General features: G+C 36.7%; 1 protein-coding gene and 1 long non-coding RNA gene across 3 annotated transcripts in view; one reads left to right on the forward strand and one right to left on the reverse strand.

Annotated features, from left to right (window-relative positions):
* LOC121101645 overlaps positions 1-4,775 on the forward strand; it is a 42,389-nt gene extending 37,614 nt beyond the window's left edge. The window contains exon 2 of the long non-coding RNA XR_005833617.1: positions 4,332-4,775. This is a non-coding gene — a long non-coding RNA (uncharacterized LOC121101645). The remainder of the gene's footprint in view (positions 1-4,331) is intronic.
* The window catches only part of UBR5 (ubiquitin protein ligase E3 component n-recognin 5), a 133,212-nt gene that overhangs the window by 14,531 nt on the left and 94,245 nt on the right, over positions 1-24,436 (reverse strand). For both annotated transcript variants that reach the window (XM_040625554.1, XM_040625553.1), the window contains exons 29-49: positions 23,296-23,442; positions 23,088-23,206; positions 22,883-23,009; positions 22,664-22,793; positions 21,405-21,565; positions 21,047-21,286; positions 16,781-16,904; positions 16,084-16,195; positions 14,933-15,064; positions 14,267-14,524; positions 13,445-13,713; positions 13,061-13,272; positions 9,844-10,074; positions 9,317-9,390; positions 7,935-8,107; positions 7,718-7,831; positions 6,512-6,732; positions 5,055-5,175; positions 4,865-4,963; positions 1,967-2,210; positions 201-312 (exon numbers count right to left, since the gene is read on the reverse strand). In XM_040625554.1, coding sequence (XP_040481488.1) covers positions 201-312; positions 1,967-2,210; positions 4,865-4,963; positions 5,055-5,175; positions 6,512-6,732; positions 7,718-7,831; positions 7,935-8,107; positions 9,317-9,390; positions 9,844-10,074; positions 13,061-13,272; positions 13,445-13,713; positions 14,267-14,524; positions 14,933-15,064; positions 16,084-16,195; positions 16,781-16,904; positions 21,047-21,286; positions 21,405-21,565; positions 22,664-22,793; positions 22,883-23,009; positions 23,088-23,206; positions 23,296-23,442 — 3,420 coding nt within the window. The remainder of the gene's footprint in view (positions 1-200; positions 313-1,966; positions 2,211-4,864; positions 4,964-5,054; positions 5,176-6,511; positions 6,733-7,717; positions 7,832-7,934; positions 8,108-9,316; positions 9,391-9,843; positions 10,075-13,060; positions 13,273-13,444; positions 13,714-14,266; positions 14,525-14,932; positions 15,065-16,083; positions 16,196-16,780; positions 16,905-21,046; positions 21,287-21,404; positions 21,566-22,663; positions 22,794-22,882; positions 23,010-23,087; positions 23,207-23,295; positions 23,443-24,436) is intronic.

The following is a 24,436-nucleotide window of genomic DNA, read 5'->3' on the forward strand; positions in this document are numbered from 1 at the left end:
GATATTAAGTTATGTAATTTCAGCTGCCCCACGGTTTTAAAAGCAGAACATTATACTAACACTATAGTTACTACTCATTTACCCAAATATTAAAAGTTTTTCTAAAAAAACAGTCCATAATTGAGACCCTCTCATTATAGGCCTACCTCCAATTTCACTCAAAAAAGTGATATTCAGTAAAAGATACAAAATGATCTCACCTATCTCGATCTCTCCGAGAACCTGCTCGCAAGCCACTGCTCCTTCTCATTTCCCTTTCTCTCTCCCTTTCCCGATCCCTCTCTCCTCTGTTCCTTAATCTCTGCATTAAACCTGGAAGAAAATATGAAACACGCTTTGCTTAGATACATGTAAATGCAACTACTTTAACTTTCAAAGTCTATGTGAGGACATGAGACAAATAACATGACAGGTGAAGGTTATCTCTCGTAGCATTTGTGTTAGTACCTTTCTCTGATTCTCCCTCTAGTTTTGAAGGTTGGGGGTAATTGTATAGACTGTACCTGGCATGTAATAGATGTTCACTCAGTATTTAATGAATTATGTCACAATTGTGAAATAATATGTAGCAACCAGGGCTGTTAGTTTCACCATAAATAATGCTGAGATTTCTTGTGTTTAGAGTCCTATCTATTTTCTTTATTCTTAGTTTTTTTTTTTTTTAAAGATTTTTTATTTATTTATTCGACAGAGATAGAGACAGCCAGCGAGAGAGGGAACACAAGCAGGGGGAGTGGGAGAGGAAGAAGCAGGCTCATAGCGGAGGAGCCTGATGTGGGGCTCGATCCCATAACGCCGGGATCACGCCCTGAGCCGAAGGCAGACGCTTAACCGCTGTGCCACCCAGGCGCCCCTCTTTATGCTTAGTTTTGGGCATAAAGCATTATAGGACACCTAAAACATCAGCTATTATTATTTTCAAAACCTTGAGCAAAATAAGCCAAAGTACGGTTTCCTAAAGAGAGTGCAGAAAAGTTACTTCTGAAGTGTTATGACTTCCCAGGTTCCCTCATTCACATTTGCCAGTTTCTTTTTATTATAAGACTACAGAAAGTCAAATGGTAAAACTAATGATGAAAGGCTGGAGTACTATACGCATCTTTCATCCTCAGTCCTTCTTGGAGCTCATTCAGCCTCTATGGTGGCTGCTTACAGAACTCCCAATACAGTGTCACTACAGTCTAGGTGAAATACAGGATTTTCTTAGTAATTCCCTCCCGCTGAATTATCCACCTACAAGATGACAATTTCTGCCACCACTTTACATGAATCCCTAATTATAACCTACTTAAGGCATCTCTAATTTTCAGATTTTTTTTTTAATTTGAAAATTAGGTAAGAATCCTAATCCCTAACTGCTGGTCCTTATGGAGATAGAACTTGAGCCAGGATGTTAAACAGAAAATCTTATTACCAAAAAAAACAAAGTCTCGCTAAATTATACAGTGAGGTTAGTAATACAGTCAGCCAATCTATATTTGGTTGCAAGCTCCTTATCTCACTGGGGACTGGTAGCGACTCTGCAAATTGTACTCTGAATAGCACTGCTCTAGAGAATAGTATTTTCGTAAGTGTATGTGCTAATTAAATACACGGGGTGGTGGAAATACTGTAATGTGCTCAATGAGTTTTTCTATTACCAAAGAGTTTACAATGTCCCACTCCCCAAACATGTAACAATTGAGATGAGAAACTCACTACTACCATCACATTTATGAAAATAAATGGGGCAGTAAAAGAGCAAAGTGCTAAACTGTTTGATTACAGTCGTTTAAACAAGATTAAATCATTAATCTAGAATAAAATTGTATAAAGTTGTGAATGTACACTAACGTGCTCCCACTATACTTTTAACTGTGATTATAATTGTTTTGACGAAACAAGAATTTTTCTCCTCTTAATCCCCTTTACTAAGTCCATCCATCCAAATAATTTTTATGATGCTTGTTATCTGTAGAGTACTTACTTGTATGAGTGCCTTTGTTGGCATTTTGGATACAGTCTAAATTTGGCAGTTTTTCATTTGACAAAAATGCTTGTGCAATGGCTGTATAAAAACTTCGTGCTACACCACTGCCCTCTCCTGGCTCATCCTTAAATGTGACTTTTACTCTGTGTACAGCCATTGGCGTAGTAGCACATCTTCGACCAAAGTGATTGTTAAGCTGCCTCATGGTCTGCTGAATAAGAAGATCCCGATCCCGATCAACCTATTAAAATGCACCAAAAAGTAGTGAAGTTCAATGTTAGAAACCACCTTGAAATTTTTCTATATAAAATATGAAACTGTAATTTTAGTTTCTTCTTGAGAGTTTAACTACAAAGTAATCTGGGTTCTCAGAAGCTTATAGTTCCAAATTAAAAAATTTTTTTTCTTGAGAGAGAGAGAGAGGGAGAGAAAGTGAGCATGGGGGTGCGGGCGGGCAGAGAGGGAGAGAGAAAATCTTAAGCAGACTCTGCACTGGGCTCAGTATCACACAGATCTCACGATCCTGAGATCATGACCTGAGCTGAAATCAAGACTCAGACGCTTAATCAACTGAGCCACCCACTCGCCACCCCCGGCCCCAAATAAAAAAACACTCTAAAGCATATAAAAATGTCTTGCATTATTAGATCAGGATAATGGAATTTAACTCAGTCTAACATTTTCTTAATAAGCCTACTGGAAAACACCAATTTGTTCAATTTTGGAATATACCAGGATAATTCCAACTAAATCAAAAGTGTGTTTTAAAACCAAACACAAACAAACAAACAAAAAAAACCCCAGCAAATACACAGGATATTCCTTTGGTGACAGAAAACCACAAGCAAAGTAAAAGAAAAATGACAAGCTGGGAAAATGATTGGTGGGTGTGTTCTGTTACAGACAAAGATATACATCCAATAGTATACATAGCATTCTAAAATAACATATTTGTAAAAATCTAAAAAATTGAGGGAAAAAAACAATAGAAAAAAATGGGCAAGATATACCAAACAGTTCATAGAAAATGTTTAACTTTGCTCATAAGGGAAACGCAAATTAAAACTACACGAGATGCCATTTCTTACCTATCAGATTAGCAAAAATCTAAACATTTGACAAACTGCTGGCAGGACAATAGAGAGGCATCTCACATTAATGTGTTGCAAGTGCAAAAATATATTACCATTGCGCAGAAGTTATCTTCCAGTATTTGCCAAAATTATATATGCATATATATACCCTTTGACCCATGTCTAGGTTCTACATCTAAGCATCTATCTCAAAGACATACACACTAGCCAAAAAGAAAAACACAAACCACTATTTGTAGCAGAAGATTAGAAATAAACCCAAATGTCTATCAATAAGAGATTGGCAGGGTGCCTGGGCGGCTCAGTCAATTAAGCGCCTGCCTTCGGTTCAGGTCATGATACCAGGGTCCTAGGATCAAGTACCGCGTCCCGTGCCCTGCTCAGCAGGGAGTCTGCTTCTCCCTCTCCTCCCCACTCATGCTCTCTGTCGCTATCTCTGTCTCTCTCAAATAAATAAATAAAATCTTAAAAAAAAACTGATAAAACCATAAAATGCAGTACTATGACATAGCAGCTGTAAAAGGAAGGCAGAACACTGCTCTATACAGTGATGGCTTCACCAGTGGGATGTACTGTTATCTGGGAAAAGCAAGATGGAGTAAAATGTATAGCACACTCAGGGTCAGGAGTAGGAAGAGAGATGGGTAATGAATACATACACACACATGCACGATTACTTTTTTTTTTTTTAAAGGAGGGAAAACAAAAAAAGAACAAAACACAAAAACAACCCTGAAGGGGAGAAGTTGGGGGCATGGTAAAAGAGACAGAAATAGAAACTAGATTTCCCTAAATATAACTTCTTCTGTAGAGTTGGCCTTGCACTATTGTAGATATTTTACATTAATGACAAAATCAAACCAAGAAAAGGGGAGAAAGTAATCCCTAAAAACTGAAAGCAAAAAGAAAAAGGCCCTGATTATATGCAGATTAGTAGCAAAACCACGCAAAGAAAAATTTTTTCAAGTGACTTGAAGTAATCTGACTATATCTCTAAGGACAAAAAACTGCAAATAAATCTTAAGCTATTTTCAATAATCATTTTGGGGTGGTAGTGTTGATGTCATGATTCTAAGACTGCCGGGTATATGCTGTTAAGATAAAAGCAAATGAGTAAATTTTCTTAGTGTAGCTGGGAAGTTGGTTTGGAAGAAAGGAGATAAAGACTAAGAGGTGGCAATAAAACAATTATGTGATCCTAAATCTTGAATTTGAATTGGAAGTATCAAGTATGCACTTATGATGTAATTTCTCTTTTTTTTTAAAAGGAAAATTTCCTAGCTCTATCCACTGAAAAGACCTAGAAACCATGACCAACCTAGTAGGCAATGAGCAACCTACAGCCCAGATTATAATCTCGAAATACTTTTCCTACTAAAAGGAACCAAGGCTTCTTGAAGAAATGGTTGATTTAAGGTCTGTGACAGGAAATGCAAAAGATGAAACATACCAAAAAGTAAAGAAGTTATTGAAGATTGTTGGAGTCCTGTCAAAAGGACAGAGGAGCCAAAAAGGACTCAGGACTCCCACTAGCCAAAGAGACAATCTGAACATCAATGGTATATAATAACCTCAATGGAATAAAGGACATCAAAAACATTAAAAAAACTGAAAATATTCACTGATCATGAGAAGATGTTAGGAAACCAACCGCCAGAGATAACCACTACTCTAAATATGGTGATTACCATTTATTAAAATTTTAATTACACAAAACATATCCCTAATAAGATTATTGGTTTTAAACTTCATATAAATGGCACACTATATGTATAGTATAAGAAAATCTGAATACCTTTACCTCTAGTGATAAATCTCTTGACTGCTGGTTCCTCAGTTTTTCCATTTCTCTACGGAATTTTGATTCTTTTACTTCAAAACCACCCAATTCAGTTAAGATCTTAAAAAAAAAAAAAAGTGCACGACAGAATTATTCTCTGACATAAGTTCTTACCAGGCAGAACAGAATTAAAAGTGCTCAAAATACATACTGATCCAGGTTCTGCTCCAACATCTTCCATGAACACCCTGCCAAATAGTTCCAAGGAAAGGCGCCAACGTCCTAACAGCATATCGTGGGAAATAACCATTCCCATGAAGCTACACTGTGGCCTGCAAGAGGTTTAAGGGGAGAGTGGGAAGTAATTTAGCCAACTACAAAAATTCCCTGATTTTTGGTCAATGACAATAATTTTCTTGGTCTTTTCATATTCTGAAGTCTTAAGTACTTCAAATCACATCCTAACAGAATTTTTCTGTAACTACTCATTCATCACAGAACTTCTCATTTTTATTCCATCATTTCTTCTGTCCTTTATATAAGCATACATCTCCCAGCTGCCTACCTTCATCTTCAATTTTACCTCTTCTTAAAGTCCATCATCCCTTTTCATTTGGGTGACTCCTAGATCCCTCTCCAGTTCAAATTTTCATAACAGACCAGAATTTCCACTGTATTCACACAAGTCCAACTCAACAAAGGAAAACTGAATATAACCTCTTCAACTTCAAAGACACTGCCTCTTGCTTTCTTTCAGTAGTGGCATCTACTTCCCTATTGCACAAACTTGAAACAAATTTTAAATGTCTCTTTCCCCTGCTCTTCCACGGTGATTAAGGCCTTCATGTGTTTCTCTCTCTCTGTAATTTCCTATCCATCCCCAAACGCAATATTCTACTTCAGCCCCTTTTTACCACTAGCCTCAACTAGTAACAGCTTTCTACCTCGTCTCCCTAACCTCTCATTCTTCTCTCCTTCAGTGTTTGCTTCTACACGTTCTAACCATCTCAGCTCAAGCCATATCATCTCTAAAAAGCTTGGGCCCCCCCAGTCCACAATTCTTCCTTGCCTTTTATAGTTGTTGGACTGTGTATATAAAATGTATATAGTTTCCTAAGCAAAAATAATTTTCTGACATTCTGTAAGCCATTTGTACTCAACAAATCATTTGATGATCAGCCATACTGAGCCACAGTGTGCACTAGCAAATTTTTATTGGGAAAGCAAAGAACCTACCTCTTTCTTACAAGATAATAACCAACTGTGAACCTGGGCAAAGGAGCCCAAGCAAGTGTGAGAGTCACAAATCTAGAAAGCTCTTTTCTAGTCATTCACATGTTTTCCTTTGTTGAACTGCTGGTAACACGTCTATTAATTGACAATTTGACATGGACATACTTTAACTCAGTACTGAACATTAAAAGACAGAGTCTTAGAATTTCCTCAGTGAAGTGAGGAGAAAATCAGAATGCCAATCAATGACTATATAGTCACCCCCAAAATCCAGAAAACTCACATATTTAAATATCTGATTATAAATCAGGAAAACACTTTATTATTTACATACAAATGAAATAAAATCATACAATTACTAAATAAAAATTCTCATAAGAATTATAATACCCATAAAGTAATGCAACAGAAAAACTATCTCCACTTAGCAAATACCTGAAAGATGTAAGAGGTGGCCCTTCACTTTCAGTCAGTCCTATTTCTGCTAGTAAACTGCTTTTCAATTGTGCTGCGAGATCATGAGCAGATGGCCCTGGTTTTGAACTTTCAGCTTCTTCTGGCACCACATTCTGTTCTTCCCCTTCCTTTTTTTGCCGATTTTGCATGTTCATTACGTTTTTCAAATTGGCAGCATAAGACATTTTAGTTGGGAGAACCTATGAATTTTTACATATAAAAGTTATGCATTAAAAAAAAATGACTAGATTTCCTTTTCAACTTACTGGTACTCCACAGAAATCACATGGGAGTTAAGTAATTCCTTTCTAGTGCTTCAACTACAAAGATGCAGCCTGTTTCTTTTCTCTGATTCCCTTTGCTAACCACTAATGAAAACTGCACGAATATGCATTTACCATACCAGCCTCAGAGAACTTTTAAAGGATTCTTTATAGTATCTGTGGTTACTATAATATCCTATGTATTTTCAATATTTGCAGGATTGCATTCTCTTTTATCACTTATATAATAAAGAAAATTCTGCTCTTAAATGTGTTTATTATGTTTTCACTGGAAAAACAGTACGGACTGTGTAATTTTAGGCTCTCAAATCAGACTTTTATCTGAAAACTAGATCTGCTACTTACCTAGTTGTATAACAACAGACATTCCCACAAGAAATTTATGTAATCTCCGTAAGCCTTAATTTTTTACCCATAAAATCAGGATAAAAATGCTTTCTACTCAACATGGTTATAAAGACTGAGACCTCACCTACTAGATAATATTAATAATGTCTTGTTGAATAATTTTACCTTATTTATTCACATTCTACAGTTATAAAGAAAAGTTTCAGGCCATTACACTATATGCTCATATATATAAGGTAATATGCATTACATATATAGATTTAATTTCCAGCAGCATTACAAAATTCAACTCTGTGAAATCGGCAAAACACATAATGAAACTGCCATTTCATAGACAAAGACACTTGACATTAAACAAGTTAGTCTCAAAGCAGGTTAGTGACACTGACGAATTATGAAATTATATGGCATTATGTCATAAGGTAGGAATTTCTGATACTTCCATTATTTGAGGCAATACAATATTCTGGATTAATGCATTTCCAAAAACTCTAGATACTGGGACAAGTTCTCATACACAAATGTTATATTGTGAAGATTTTTATTATCTTACCTCAAGGCAGTTTCTATCCACTGTAACCTCCATTAAGCATTTCCCACTACTGGCAGATGAAGAATAAAGACCCTGACTGGGACGGCCAAAAAGATCCTCCTTTCTAGCGTTTGGCTGGAATTTTAACAGAAATATTCTAGTTACACTGAACACTTAAAAAAAAAATAAATAAAGTCACTTAAAAAGAAACCTTGTAAGACTAATTTATCTAAATCACCTGCAACAGATGTGGCTGATCAGCCAAGGGGATGGCTTCAGCCAGAGGCACTTCAAATGGATTTGGGGGTATACATCCAAGGAATGTCATGGAGTCTGAGCGTCGGAAAAATGGATGGTTTTGACCAGTTTCTGCAGGAAGAGAGTCATCATCCTTATCATTCAAAGTAGCACCTAAACATAAAGAGATAAAAGTGTTTGTGTTTTAGAAAATATTAATTACTGGGGAAGGGTAAAAGAATCTTAATCTGCTCAATCCAAAATTCCTGTTCCCTCTTTATGAAATTTTAATATCACCCAAAAACCAAAAACAAGTTTGATTGTCCAAACTTTTGATATCTTTAGGTGATAATTCAAAATATCAGCAATTTAAAATGAGTATAATGGTAAATTCTATTATGTGTATTTTAACACAACAATAAAAACTTAGGGGGAAAAAAGTATTAGCAGTAACAAATATTATTCCATTTTTGTATTAGACAAACATTTCCCATATCTTTCTCTCTCTAGGGATTCAGACCTGAATAGAGCTAGCTTCCTAAGCATATTCAGGACATGGCTCACTAATGACTCTTAAAAGGAGGAAAAGGTCAAGAGGTGAGATTTGAGCATTTGCTTACTTTTAAGTTCTGCTTTCTCTACACGACAAAAATGTCTGGACATCTCATTCATCTCAACAGTAAGTCAGAACAAGAACACCTTAATGGAATAAAACTTTAGACAGTGTACAGTATGCTGTAAAAATAGTGAGCTATGGGGTGGGTTTTCAAACAACAGCAGTTAGGTCAGTTGTCTTTCTCTGGGCTGAATAAAAGTACTAGCTGTTAAGAAATAGGCAAGGGGACAGGATATTTGACCCCACTTAAAAAAGTTTTTTTTAATTCCACTTAAATAATAGCTAAAAACTACAAAGAGACGGCAGAATATCCCAAAATTTCTTGAGTTTGGAATATTTTCTTTTTATTGCATTAACTCTTAAAGAGTTTTGATATTTGGATATATAACTGTATTTCTCATTTCCTTGACTAAACCTATTTTGCATTAGCATTAATAAAGGTTCTGCTAAGACTTTTAAAAATGTTGTACTTACATACTTAAAAATATAAAGGCAAACATAAAACTAAAATACAAAGGATACAAAGATAAAATAGAAAAAAATTCCAACTGTTAAAAAGTTCATAACATTTAATTCATCCTTATTTATGAAGCAAATAACTCAAGGATATATAAGGAAAAATGGACAGAAAATGCAAAGAAATGGGACATAGAGAAGAAAAGAGAAATTCCCACCCCGACAGAAAATAATGAAGTTAAAAAGCTTGAAGGGGAAATACTGAGGCAGCCATTTCTTGAAGTAGATTAGCAGATTTTCTGTACACTAACTTTGATTGGTGTCATCATCATTTTCATGTTCTGAATCTTCATTATCAATACCCAGTTCCAAGAGTTCTCGTGTCCTTTAAAAAGACAAGTGAGTCATTTTACATGAAGTATGGAGCAAAGGTGATGGGAACTATAAGCAAAAAGCACTGAAAAAGTCAGTTAAGTATCTAGCCAATTTCAAACACTGGGAATGGTAGATTGACCAGCCAAATGTACTCCAATTACAAAATAGGCTCAAAGAAGCAAATGGATAATCACATTAAGAAATATTGAGTACTTACACAAACTCTAATAGAAAACATGACAAACTACATCAAACATAAAGCTTAACTGGATTCTCAGGTTTCCTGTTTTAAGTGAGGAGTAGCTATGGAGACTCAAGCCCTCTTTCCCACATGAAATGTTCCCGTACTATTTCTCTTCTGCAACGCTGTTCTCCTCGCTCCCAAAGTCGGACAATATACTAATAAAGACCACATTGAGCAATTAAGTATTTCCTAAACCAACCTCATGGTAAGTATGGATACCTTTTGCGTTCCAGTTGAGGAGTATCCAATGTTGTCTGCTGATTCATTGCTTTAATCCAATATATAAGGGCTTGAAAAACATATGCCACATGCTTCAGTGAGCAAACATCCAAAACTGGAAGAACATCAGAATGCTCATCATTATGAGACCGCATTAAAGACAAAGCGTAATTGAGGAAGTCCCCTCGGGCAGACATCATTCCTTGACGGGCACTAAGCAATGTGGCACGTCTGTATGAGGAAAAAGAAATGAAAATGTTTTTAAAAAGGACACAAATGTGAAACTTACCACAATCATAAATATGGAAAATTAGGAACTGAGAATATCAATAAATCAAAACTCATTAACCCTGGGTGGTCCTCTACTTTTTTTTCTTAAAGATTTACTTATTTTAGAGAGAGAGTGGGGGGGAGCTGAGCAGAGGGAGATAAAGAGAATCTAAGCAGACTCCCTGCTGAGCTCAGCCCAACGTGGAACTTTCATGACCCTGAGATCATGACCTGAGCCAAAATTAAGAGTCAAACATTTAACTGACTGAGCCACTCAGGCGCCCCACTGTCCTATGCTTTTATTCGGGAAAGGATTTCCAGTATCCTTTGGAATGGGAAAAGGAACTTCTTCCCTAAAGACAATGGTTCTCAAACTTTAGTGTCTTATCAAAATCTCCTGGAGGCCTTGTTGAGACAGACTGTGGCCACATCTCCGTAAGTTTTTAGTAGGTCTAGGGTGGGGCCCCAAATTTTGTATTTCTAACAAGCTCCTAGGTGATGCTGATGCTGCTATTCTGCAGAATTACATGGTGAGAACTACTACCTAACATGACACCAAAACACAACAAGAAAGCACACACAGAATTAGACTTTATCAAAATTAAAAACTTACATCCTTCAAAGGACACCATCAAAAAAATGAAAAGAAAACACACACAGGATGGGACAAAATTTCTGCCAAGTCATGTATCTGATAAGGAACTTACATTCAGAAAATATAAGTAACTCATACAACTCAATAACAAAAAGACAAGCTAATTAAAAAATGGGCAAAAGAATCTAAGCAGACATTTCCCCAAAGAAGATATACAAATGACCAATAAGCCCATGAAACGATGCTCATCATTTAGCCATTAGGGAAATGCAAATCAAAACCACAATGAGATACCGCTTCACATACACTAGGATGGCTGCAATAAAAAAGTTAGTAACAAATGTTAGCTAGGACGTAGAGAATTAGAAGCCTCACACACTGCTATTAAGTGTAGCCACGGTGGAAAAGTCTGGCAGTTCCTCAAAAGGTTAAAAGAGAGAATTACCATATGATCTAGCAATTCCACAGTTACGTATTTACCCAAGATAACTGAAAACATGTCTATACAAAAACCTGTACACAAGTTTTCACAGCTGCATTATTCACAAGAGCCAAAAGGTTGAAAAACCCAACTTATGAATGGATTAAAAAAAATGTGGCATATCCATACAATGAAATATTACTAGGAAGTAATGCATTGACTGATAATGCTAAACCTGGATGTACCTTCAAACCATTATGCTAGGTAAAAGAAGCCAGGCACAGAATACCATATATATTGTATGATTCCATCTATAGGAAATGTCCAGAATAGGAAAAACTACAAAGAAAGTGTAGATCAGTGGTTGCTTAGGGTGGGAAGGTAGAGGAAAATAGAACATGACTACTAATAGATATTCTCATGGAAATGATAAAAATATTCCAAAATTAATTGTGATGATGGTTGCATAGCTCTGAATATACTCAAAAGTATGGAACTGTACACTTAAATGGGTCAATTGTACAATATGTGAATTATATCTCAATAAGGCTATTCTATTAATGTAAGAGCTATAGTGAGATAAAGGGAGAACCCTGTCACCAATCTAGATTTATTATCAGAACTCTGTTCTTCAGGGAGTGACTAGCCTAACAAAGACAATCTGTGTCTTTTTGTGGAGCAGGCTTCCCAGGACAAGAAAGCAGAGGCTTCCCAAGTAGTCCAGAGCTCTCTGCCAAGCATTCAACTTTATATTCTAGACATTTCCACCAAATCCTCTCCCAGTTCTCAGTATTTTCAAAAGCAAGTATGTCCATTCTATACTCTTCTAGATTTTTCTCTTAATTTTCCTATTAGTTTATTTAGAATCAAAGTCTAAGTGTAAATTCTGCCTCCTCCTGCTCCATCCTTCAACAAGACCCTCAATTCTGTTTATAAGATTTCAGTGCTTCTCTCTCTCCACCTTCCTGGCCTTCACTTGCCCTACTTAAATAACTATTACTTTGCAATGGTAGACTCCAACCACAATCTTGTTAAGGTTTCTAAGCAGTCTCCTAAGCCCTTGTCTTCCTCCCAAAGTAGCAAGGTTGTTTCACCTGAGCCACAACTAGAACCAAATCCTAGGACTGTAACTTCAGGGATGCAGCGCTTTCAATATACAGCACTGCCTCACTGCTCTAGTGTTCAATTTGGGGCTAATTCTTAGTCCTGAAAAAGGTCATTTTATAACTGAACAGAAAAAAAACAAATACAGGGGCGCCTGGGTGGCTCAGTCAGGTAAATGTCTGACTCTTGATTTTGGCTCAGGTCATGATCTCAGGGTCGTGAGACTGAGCCCTATGTCAGACTCCGTGCTCAGCAGGGAGTCTGCTTGAAGATTCTCTCCCTCTGCCCCCCATTCACTCTCTTGCACGTGCACATACTACCAAAAAAAAAGTAAGTAAAATCTCAAAAAAAATACATAAAGAAATATACTTTAAATACAATTCAACAGACTGGGAGATGTTGGAAAAGGAATTTGATTTGAGGGAATCAAAGAGCAGCTTTGGTAACTGCACACACTCTCCTCTTCCCGAGTACAACGTGCATTCATATTCAACCATGGCCAAAATAAGTCTTCCCATGAATACATGCCTTTCAAGGGGGAGGGGGGACACCTGAGGGATAAGGACACAAGAATATATATCAACTACTTCAAAAATGAGAAGTGTGTAGCATCAGATTCCTACAATATGAATGAATTTTTTAAAAATAGCCTGGATTATAATTAACTTATTTTTGCTTCAACTACACAATTTAAAAAGAAGTAATACAAGGTACCTCCCTTCTTCAAAACAGAGTGAGATTTTATATAAGAGCAATCAAAAAGCGCTAACTTTCTAGGACATAAGGGTTCTGTCTAAACATATAAGCATATATGAAGAATTTCATACCGTCTGCCTTCCAGGGTTCGTAAACTAGCCTCTTCTCGTGCAGTCATCCTCTCTCTTCGAGCTGAATTCTGAGAAGCGTGAAGAGGATGATTTGGATGTCCCGGATCACCAGCAGATGCTAATGCAGAACCATAACGTAATTGAGCTTCAGTAGAATCCATAATACTGACCATCCAGTTCCAAGTGGGAATAAGCTTTTCTTCTACATAGTTCTATGAAGACCAAACTAAAATAGTTAAAACTATCCAAATAAAGTTAAAATTGATATAGTAGTAGTATGTAAACATTTAAATATTTGTAACATTAATTCCCATTATACTGGAATGCTCATAAATGACAGCCAAAAAATTTATTTGAATGAATAACTTTTCAATGTTTTCATACCTGTAAGTTTACTGCATCTTGGTAAGTCAATTTCACAGCTGCTGGAATCTGAGAGTACACTAGGTGATTATACTTAGGAATAAGGCCCATCAAGTCCGAGATTTGTCTGATAACAATGCTGTAAGCCCTGGCTAAACTGCTTGCAGATGTTAAGTAGCTGCTGGCATTGCTAGCTTCCAAAGCAGCTGCTGCAGCTGCAGCACTCGTGCTGATGGTACCACTCCGGCGTAAATTTGAAGGATCAATATAAATCAAACCCGCTGAACTCGCTATAAAGAAAAAAGGACAACCACAACAAGTTGTCAGATGCTAATTGTGTTTCTCTAGCACTGTATATATTTAAATAAGCTAAAAGATCAATTGCACTGGCAAATGTGGCAAGTGAACAAAAAACTTTTCCTTAAACCACACTAGATTAGGGAGGGCGATGAGGAGGTGGGACAAGAATTACTATAATGTTCTCAACCAGAGGCAGTTTTGCTATTGCCCCCACTCCAAAGAGGGGACATTTGACAATGTCTACAGACATTTTTGGTTGTCACAGGGGGTAGGGGGGGCTGCTGCTACCGGCATCTGGTGCACAGAGGTCAAGGACCTGAACATCCTACAGCGCACAATCACAAATAAAGGATTATTCAGCCCAAAGTAGCAATAATACAGAGACTGAGAAACCTTGATATAAGCGTATGTAAATACTTTTTGTATCTGAACCCAGCAAAACAATGAAGAACTATTATGAAACTACTTAATTGGTCTAGGTGAACATACCTAATTTTAAAAACCTATTTAAGTATTTTAAGAATACAAAGTTTTCAAACTTGCCTGCTGGCGTGGATGTGCTGGAAGGGGCTGTGCTGGCTGCCCGCTGATGCTGGGTGTTGCGGACAGCCCACTGCATGGACCGGGGAGCTTGAGCAGCACCATTGGCATGGGAGCTATTTGTGGTTCTCTCTAATGGCTCATCAAGCATAAAAGTCTCCTGTTCTATGTCATCACTCTGACTACTGCTGCTATCAGAATCACTTGAGTCATTTGATTGCGAATCATCTTCAGAAAAGAAGGCAGGAACACTGCTCGCACCTAAATTTTTTATTTTTAAAACCGAAACCATTATCAGTTTGTTGATATTTAAAACCAGTGTACTCCCTCATTTAGGAAAATATACATATATTAAACAGAACACCAGGCCATACTGTGAACAGAGTCAATAGTCAATAGTCCACAAAACCCATCATTAAAATAGTTTCATTACAAAACAACTCTTCTAAATGAACCTTAAAATTAATCCATTATTCAAAAATCAGAAAAGAAAAAAAAAAGTCATTAAAGTATCTTCCTTACTAACATCCACAAGGAAAAAGGATTAAGTTATAAAAGACTTAGCCACCCTTGTGCAAATCATAAGGAGTATAGTTTAACCAGCTCATGCTAAATATACACACAGCCTTAGTATAAGCAAAAAAGTTGGATATGAGTAAGGTAACATACCTGCTTCTGATCCGGCAGTTGCTGCAGTGACAACACTTCTACGCCCACTAGCATTATCTTGGTTGCTATGGTTACTTTCACTGTCACTTTCTGTTTCCGCTGCCGCTAACAAGTCCAGCTCCATGTCACTCCCTAGAAAATATATTTAAATAAGGAGAAAAAAAGTACAAACTCATTGTGGAACAAGACAGGCTCCAGTAAGCCAGAATATCGTTAACGAAAGGGAAGGGAGGAAAGGGCAGAGAGGAGGGATTACTACTATAGTAAGTATACTGCCTGCTTAGTAGGAGAAAAATGACTAGGCAAGTTATGGTACTCAGGAGACTATTACACTCCAATTCAGAATCTGTTCTGCATAGCCTGAGGTGAAAAGGGTTGGGCAGGGGAACCTCCACCAGTGGGCAGAGCTCTGCGCTAGGTCCACTGTTCCATTTTCATCTGTTTTACATATAGGGATTCCAAAAGGGGAAGAAAGATAAAAAGATCTGTCTAGAATTTCACAGTATATACATGTCAAAACATGTAAAATTATAAATTTTAAATATGTGGTTTATTGTATGTCAATTATGCCTCAATAAAGCCGATCCCCAAAAAGTCTATCTGATGGCTACTAATAAGAACAGTTATGATGACTATGTAGCAAAAAGGCCAAAGTAATTATTGATTATTGTTGGTGAAAAAAGAAAGGCACAAAAATTATACATACAATATCTAAGACATGCATGGGAATGGGGCAGCACAGGGGAGGACTGAAAATAAAAATACAAACTATTTTGGGTGGGATTATGGATCATTTTTTTCCATTTCTCTAATTTGCAAATGTTTACTAATGTGGTTATGATCATTTTAACTTCTAGAAAGTCTTTTAAGAAAAGAGAAACTCAAAACTTTTAAGTCAAAACCAAAAGGTAAAGGAGGAAGAGGATAAATTATTTTATATGTATAAATATATATAAGCATATATGTATATATTTGTGTATGTGTGTACAGCTGCTTCCTAAAATTTTGGAACGAATGCTACAGAATCCCTAGGCTGAAAACATGCTGAACATTATGTTCATTATACATCAAATGGGGCTTTTCTGTGTATTAATATCCATAAAAGTACCTGATTTATTCATACTGAATAATTTTTCAAATAACCTGCATACCGTCTTCATCATGCTCATCATGTTGTCCCTCTGCCTCAGCATTTTCTTCCCCATGTTCTTCCTGTTCATCATGATGATCCTCTTCTCCAGCCACACCCTCCACCACCTCAACCTAAATCCAGAATCTTATTTGTAGACAAAGTACATAATAAACCCACATCTCTACCAGTGTTCCTCCACAGCAATAAGTAACTACAATACGAAGATCCCTAATTACAGAGAATTTTAACACTAAGGAGTTTGAAAATCATTGGCTAGTGACAACTTGCTATCAAAAATTGTATCAACATACCCTAAAGTAATTATTGTCCATATACAGAACCTTAAAATTATAACAATTGTGTAGAGACTATGTTTTTTAAACTTCCAGTTATAAAACTTACCTAATGAAGATGCAGTATCCTCTCTGCCTTCAAAACTGCCTTGCACAAAACTACTAAAACTTTTTTTTAACCTTAAGGGTATCTTTTCTAAAAATTAACCCTAAGTAAAAATAAGCTTATGCTTCAATTTTGTATTCTCCACTAAATTGAGGATTATTAAAGTATTTTTAATATGTATAACCACAAATGAGAATATGTAACAAAAGCCTAAAACCTGGAAGCAAATATATATAATGGTAGTAAGCTACTACTAAAACTTCTTCCCTCCCATATAAAAGCCTCTCATCTACCACAGTGAAGACAGTTACAACCACCTCTTCCACGTCCGCTGAAACAATGTCATCCTGTTCTTCATCTCTGCCCCGCACAGGCTGCGACTGGCTGATGCGCCTCTGCTGGGGGTTCCGGATGATGTAGGAAGACTGAGACTGACTAGAGCTGTGGAGAAACAGGAGCTTATGAGGGCGCTGCTGCCACACCTCTGCCACACAGCACACTTTTTATGTTTCTAGTGTCATTCAGTGTGTCCCACTTGCTAGGAAATCTATTTTAAATCTGACCTAAAAATTCTTGGAAACCAACAATAATTAATCTATAGCATATCAGAAAATATGAAGCCCAAAGAAATTAATTTTACCATAGAGATTTAACTGAGAAATCTCAGAATTGTTTTTACTTTTCAGTAAGTCACTTCAAATTTGTTAATGCACATCCTTTTAGGAGTCCTTCCCATTGAAATGCTCTACAGGAAATATTTTTCCTTCTCCATGCTTTCAATGCCAACAGTCCTCAACTTCCAAAGGCTCCAACTGTAGCATTCCTCCATTAACAAAGTGTGGTAATAAGTGCGCTTATAATTACAAGTGATCTACTCTTTTAAGAGACCTGACAAGACCTACTTTGTATCAGCTTATTAACCACTGACTTGTGTGCAGAGGAAAAACATCAGTTCAAAAGTATAAATTTGAAAACAGAATCATAACAAAAGGTGGATGGCCAAATAGTTCCACTTCCCTAAAAATATGCCTTGGAAACAGCCAAGAAAGGACAGATGCCTCCATTATAAAAGGAAGGGGAGAATGAGAGAATGCAGCTTAAAATGTAGGTCAGAGATCAGAAGATGCATGTTAAAACAACCCTGTAACCTACTATTACCCTTTATTTACAGATTAAGAAACACAGTTTAAGAGAGGTTAAAGTTAAAGGACCTTTAAAGGTGTTTACATGGACAGTGTTCTTTCCTCACCTCAGCTGCTCTTAGAAATGAGAAACCAGTTACACAAGAAGAGTCAAGTGAGGCACTGCCTTCAAACACACAAGCAGTCTCAATATGGCGTTTAATACTAGAAATTTAAGTAACCGGTTCTTCACAGAGACAGTGTATTACAAAGCATATGAGAAGGCTAAAAGAAAATCTGAAAAGATGAAAAGGGTATTTCCAACCTAAGATTTCAACATTTCCAATATTAAAAAATAAAAGTCAACATTTGTGAAGCCACAAGTAATTAGTATTTCTTAAAAAAAAAAAAAAAAATACTGGAACATCCGCAAGATCTACTATCCCCTCAACGGAGTTATGCACTAAGTACGTATGATACTACTAATTCCCAAAATGTATTGTAACTTCCCATTCAGAAAGGAGCTTCAGTTTTCTTCGTACCATGATTCAATTCTTTTCCCCACTAGATTTCATGGCACAACTATAGTCCTGAAACCCAGTCTAACAGGAGCCATTAAAATACTTCTAAGTTTGGGAACTCTAGTTTCAGCAATTTGCCAAACGGCAGAGAAATCCCCCTTGGTGTAGATTACCTAAATACGCTAGATAAAATGTTAAAAAACAAAGCACAACTATCCCGGTGATAAAGGGAAACAATCCTATGTCACTAAACTTGAGAGCAGTGGTGCCACCATTTACACCAAAGGCATTTGCTCCTGTCTCAGGCTAGAAGGGTTTCAAGGAGCCACACATTTCATAGGAGACAGTCTAGGATGTAAGCAAAATAGGAAGTTATCTCATAGAAATTCCCTCTTCTGTCCCCCTCACATACATAAAGCCAAACATAAATCAGGAGAAGGCAACTGATCTCAAGAGATCTGCCTATATCAGCCATGGCTGGATGCGGACAGGAAAAACGTCTCTTCAGAGAACTTCTAATTACAAACCTGCACTCATGAGAGTTTAGGACTACAGCTTGTGCTGTGAGGTAGGGTGGGCTTCAGTGAGGATTCATCCAATGCCTCAACACTGTCAATAAGCACCAAACGGGGGTGCCTAAGTGGCTCAGTCAGTTAAGGATCTGCCTTCAGCTCAGGTCATGATCCCTGGGTCCTGGGATGGAGCCCCAAGGTGGGCTCCCTGCTCAGTGGGTAGTCTCCTTCTCCCTCTGCCCCTCCCCCTGCTCATGTTCTCTCTCTTACTCTCTCTCAAATAAATAAATAAAATCTTAAAAAAAAAATGCACCAAAAAGCAGTATCTCCCCCTACTCTGCCATCTAATATTCAGGAGTATAGGAAAAGAGGAAAAAATCTGTCTAGAATTATCTCTAACTATCTTTAAATTTTAATAGTTATTTTACCTTGGACAAGTTACCTAACCTCTCTGAGCCTCAGATTTCTCATTTTAAAAATTAGGATGATAGTGGTTATGAATTATTGGGAAGATTAAAACAGGTCATGCATTTACAATACTTAAAGTTCCTAGTTCATAATAAAATTTCTGCTAACAGTTTTTCTAAGAGGCATGGAGATAGAGAAACAGGTTAATTAATAAGGACATTAAGAGTTAAAGAGTGAAGGGAAGCAACAGAAAACACAAAAATACTAAACTCAAAACTTTATGCTCAGTGGAGTGATATATACCATCTACCATCCAACACAAGGGAAATCACAGAGACTAGTCAAGTGTGTACTTTTTATTTAATACATGCTTGGAACACTGATCAAAATACACCCTTAGAAGAAGGAGTGATGATTGTACTGTATTATAATGAAGGATTTCTATATTATATCAACAGTTGTAGAAAACATTACACTATTATCTCTCTTGATTATCAAATGAGACGTCCTTCTGGGAAGACTTGAGAGACTGACTCAAGAATCAATCAAGGGGAATGGAGTGAAGAGGAGAGCTAAGGAGTGCACAGTACTTAAATAAAGAGCCTAAGAAGCAGTGGCGAGGGACAAAGTCTTGACACTTAGTAAGAACAGGCTCATCACCACTGTTTAAAGATGAGATCATTCCAACGTCTGTTCAACAGATAAAAAAACATTTATGTTCTGGAGCAAAACCAAGGAGAGGGCCCAAAGAATTCACAAAGTAATATCACTTAAGTAACTAGAGGGCTCCTCACAGGGTGTCAGGCTCAGGAATATCATATGGAGCCCAAGCAGATTTTGCTAATAGAATCACTGGATAATGAAGTATATTTAGTGAGTCTGAAAATACATAGTTTGATTTGTAACCATTTTTAGCAAATCCTGGAAGTATAACAGTGACAAGGCTACTGTGGGAAAGCTTTGACAGACAAACCTGGATTTAGATTCCAGGGTATCCTAGGAGACCTGACAATAAAGGGAAAGTTGGGACACATATTGGCACGTGGAGTAAGGGGAGAACAGTGAGAGAGTAGATAATCAACTCATCAACCCAGATGAAACCCAGAGATGTTTTCCAGAAAGAAAAAGAGGGTCCTTAGGTCTCAAAGATCTTTATTAAACACCATTATACACACACACAATGACAAAATCAGACTTGAGAAAACCAAAGATAAAATATTTGCTAAAGATCACTACAGCCCTGCAACTCAAGTGTAGCCCCTAAACCAGTACCACTGGTACGACCTTAGAGTTTATAAGGAATACAGAACCTCAGGACCCACACAGACCTTCAAAATCAGCCTCTGTATTTTAATAAGACTCCCAAGTGATTTGCATATTTAATTTTGAGAGGCACTGTGCTAAAAGACACCAGAACACTTCAGTTTCTAAATATTCTGACTCAACAAGCTTACGGTCTAGTTACAAATGGAAAAGATGAATGAGAATTAAGAATAATCTTACAACTAGGACCATTTACTTATTGAGTTGTTTTAGGCCTATCTTAGATAATATGGTTGTTGTAAAGAATATTTTTGAATTCTAGCATTCTGGTTATTTATATTACACAATAAAAAGTTGCCCCCTAGCCCAAGCCTTTGGACACAGAGAAAGTTACAGGTCTTTTCATTTCTCAAGTTGGCCTTACAGAATGCTTTATTTAAAGTAAGAAAAGACAGGAAATAATGATGCTTACAGAGGTCTGAACTTTCTTACCAGATTACTTTATTGGCATAATAAAAATAGTGTTTTTCCAAACTAAAAATAAAACCCACAACTATGTGTCTATTACCTTAGACGTGTCGACACAATGTTTAATTTTTAAAGTGCTCTCACATGTTCCAAACAAAATAAAATCTCTTCCACTTGTTGCATAAATGATCATGGACACCACCTGAGTGCTTACGCCAAGGTTTAGTAAGTCAAATGTGGTATTTCTGGAGATAGAATTAATCAGAATCTGTTACCGTGTAGAAATTTACCTGCTAGACTGATCAGATGATGGTCGTGGTGGCAGTGGTTCCACTGAAAACAATTCTTCACTGCCCTGCATGGCATCTATGCTAGTACTAGCCAGAGTAAAGGGTGCAGTAGGGCGAGCGATCCCCATTCTGACAGGAACAATCAGTGACTCTGCTACATTGCATAATTCTTCTACGGCATAAGGTAGCAGTGCTTGGAATACACGCTTGCATTTTCCAATTGGCTGTGGGATAAAGTTGCTAGAGCAAAAAGGAAAATCCAGGAATCTTTTATGAATCTTTTCATATACACAGTGTTATCATTATCACAAAAAATGTGTGTAAAATGATACAAAAGCCCAAATCAAGGAGGTCTTACTTTTTCTTTTTGGATGAAGCCATTTCCACACTAAGAATGACAAAAACTCTTGCCACTGAACGCAAAAACCTCATTGTCACAGCAATAGCTTCTTCTCTACGTCCAGGTGTGTATTTGTTTTGGAGTTCTTTCACTAGTGTACCTAGCAGAGTATCTAAAAGCTTTAAAAAATTGTAATCACTCTTATTAATGTTGAGATATCTCAATATGTTTAGACAAATATTTATAAAGTAAAAAGTTCCAACACTTTTTCAATATTAACATTTCATAATAAGAATCTCAAATAAATTTAACCAAAACATTTCTAACGTCAGTGATTAATTTACGCCACATGCTTTCCATGTCTTTGACCTACAGTGGGTCTCCAATGTCTGATTTCCCTTTATAGTCTTATAGTTCTATGAATATCAATATTTAGAAGAAAAATCAAGTCAAAGAAAGAATATATTTCACTCACTACAGGGTACATATTGAAAAAGCAAAGTAGATTAAAATACTTATATTAATAAATTCATAATCCCATCCCTCTCACTTAGTCATTATTATTGTTACTTTCTTGTCTCATTTCTATGTATCGTCAATCATATACATATTAATTACAGAGAACATTCAATTTCACGTTATTTGGGTTTTCATTTTACATGTTACTTAAAATAACCTTTATTTCTAAATTGCTACATTACATTTCAACAAGTGGCTGGGGTATAATTTGATTCAGTAATCCACTATTAGTGGATCCATCAAGTATTTCGTATTTTATTATTCTGTGACATGATTTTTTCTTTCTCGTATCATAAATTATTTATGACAAGTTCTGAGGGCACTGATATTTTTATGGCTCGTGATATTATTGTTTTCTAAAAATATCAGATGCGATGCCACCCCATCAGTGTCTGAAGTTGCTCTTTTTACCATAATGTCACCAGCACTAGGTTTTATGGTTTATATTATTTTCTAATTTCACAGCAAAAAGGAGTACTTGACAAAAATTTACACCGCGTTACTATTAGTTTTGAACACTGTTCCATACATTTGTATACTGTTGTCTTTTTAACACATTTTAGAATTTTTGTTTAGAATAAAAGGAGTTTCTGTTGTTAACGGAGACATTTAAATCATCCCCAAAATTCTACTCCCCTTAGTGTACTGTTCAATTAAAGCTCATCAGTACTTAGGAGTTTAGATCAATAAAATTATGGGAAACGAAGTCAGGAAACATTCTTTTCATGTACTTGTATATAAACGTCCAAAGAACTTACCAAAATATCTGCTGTACACTTGACTATAAGGCAATGAGTGAAACAGTCCAGCCGAATGGTGCCACTTTGCTGATTGAGGTAAACTTGCTCTTCCGGCAAAAGATGGCCTATCCTACTGCTGGCACTGAGACTTAAGGGGGAAAGAAAGACAATGCACTGTAGTCACCTATATTAACATGGGAAATACATAAATTTAAAATGTTTTTAATGAATACATACGGGTCTTTATTCTCCTGTGACCCAAACATAATCATAGATTTCAAAGCATTCCAGTCCTGTAGAACACGCTCCAGTGCAAGCTGGGCAAACCTCGGGGGCTCTAGATCATGATCAGGCATATCCGAATCTAAAATGAAAAATAGTGAGTAAGACAGAAATAAATACAATGCTTTTCATGTGTGTCGTAACTGTCAGACTCACCCACCTTCAGGATTGGCTGTTTTTCGGTTACGATCCTCCCTGATCCGAGGAGGTCTGTACTGGCAGTGCTCTACTGTCTGCCTTGCAACTGTCTGCACTAAAAACAGTAAGAGGTGCTCTCCCCTGCAAAATAGAACATTGTTGTGAGCAGGGAGAGGGCTACTTAGACGTGCTGTGTTATTTCAATTTACGTCCTGAAAAATCCCACTTGCCTGCTGTTTGGCAGAGTGACCAAATTAGTAGCAGTGAGCAGGCGATAAAGTAGATCAAGACGAGCAGATTTCTGTCCAGCAATTAGAGTTTTACATTTACATTTTTCCCAACAATCACAATAGGCTGTTGGTGATGTCCGTTTGAGTCTAGAAAGAATTCACGCACAATATAAAAACTGAAATGAAACACACACACACACACACACACACACACATCTCCCTTGAAATTATGGAGGTATAACTTACATCAGATAGAACCCTTGTTAGTTTTTAAATGCAAAATGTAATTCTTAAAAGCATACTTAATTAGAAGGATTACTTAGTGGCATGAAGTCTATAAAGAAACTCTCACGAGAGGAGGGATCTTATAATGACTTGGGTATAGTCACCTCCTTTGGAATGTCTTCCTTAATTCCCCACATCCCCCATTCAGGGTAGGTGGTCCTCTTATAGGCATCTAATAAACCCTAAAAACCCTTAGGGGCAGATGTTTCTTGCCTGTGTCCTCTCAAAGGACTGTAAACCCTGTTAGGACAAGGACTCTCTTGTCCACCACCACGCGAGCATCTAGTGTGTGAGAGCACTTAGTAAGCAATCAATGAATAAATAGATTATCACTTTTAGAGGTTTAAAATAAGGAAAACAAACATATTAGCCAAAGTTCTTTTAATAAAAATCATAAATAAGGACCAATGCAATATCTATAAACATCTTCTACTTGTCCTGTATAATTTATTTTAAAGCAAAAAAGATGGTTTTTTACAAACCAATTCTCTGTTAACTGTAACATCTACACATTTGTAGCACAGTTATAGCTGATGTCTCTGTTGAGACTCTGAGGCACTGCAAATGTTCATGCTGGAGTATTTTATTGCTTCTTAAGTCTGTGAAAATAAACAACCTAGCCATGGTAACTCTATTGCTGGATGAAAGGTTATTACATTCACTTTCAGTAGTAAATAAACATACACCATGATTCACTTAATACCTGCAGTGACTTCCTGCTAGCAGACCCTACTACAAGGGCCTGAGACTTTGGCTGGAGAATACAGACAAAAGCAAATGAAAAACATTTCAAAGTACGTTCTAAATCAACCACCATATTTTAATACATAAAGTAGCTTAAGGAGAACAACTTGAC

This window comes from Ursus maritimus, unplaced genomic scaffold (assembly GCF_017311325.1).
Source record: "Ursus maritimus isolate PB19 unplaced genomic scaffold, ASM1731132v1 scaffold_9, whole genome shotgun sequence".
Classification (NCBI taxonomy): domain Eukaryota; kingdom Metazoa; phylum Chordata; class Mammalia; order Carnivora; family Ursidae; genus Ursus; species Ursus maritimus.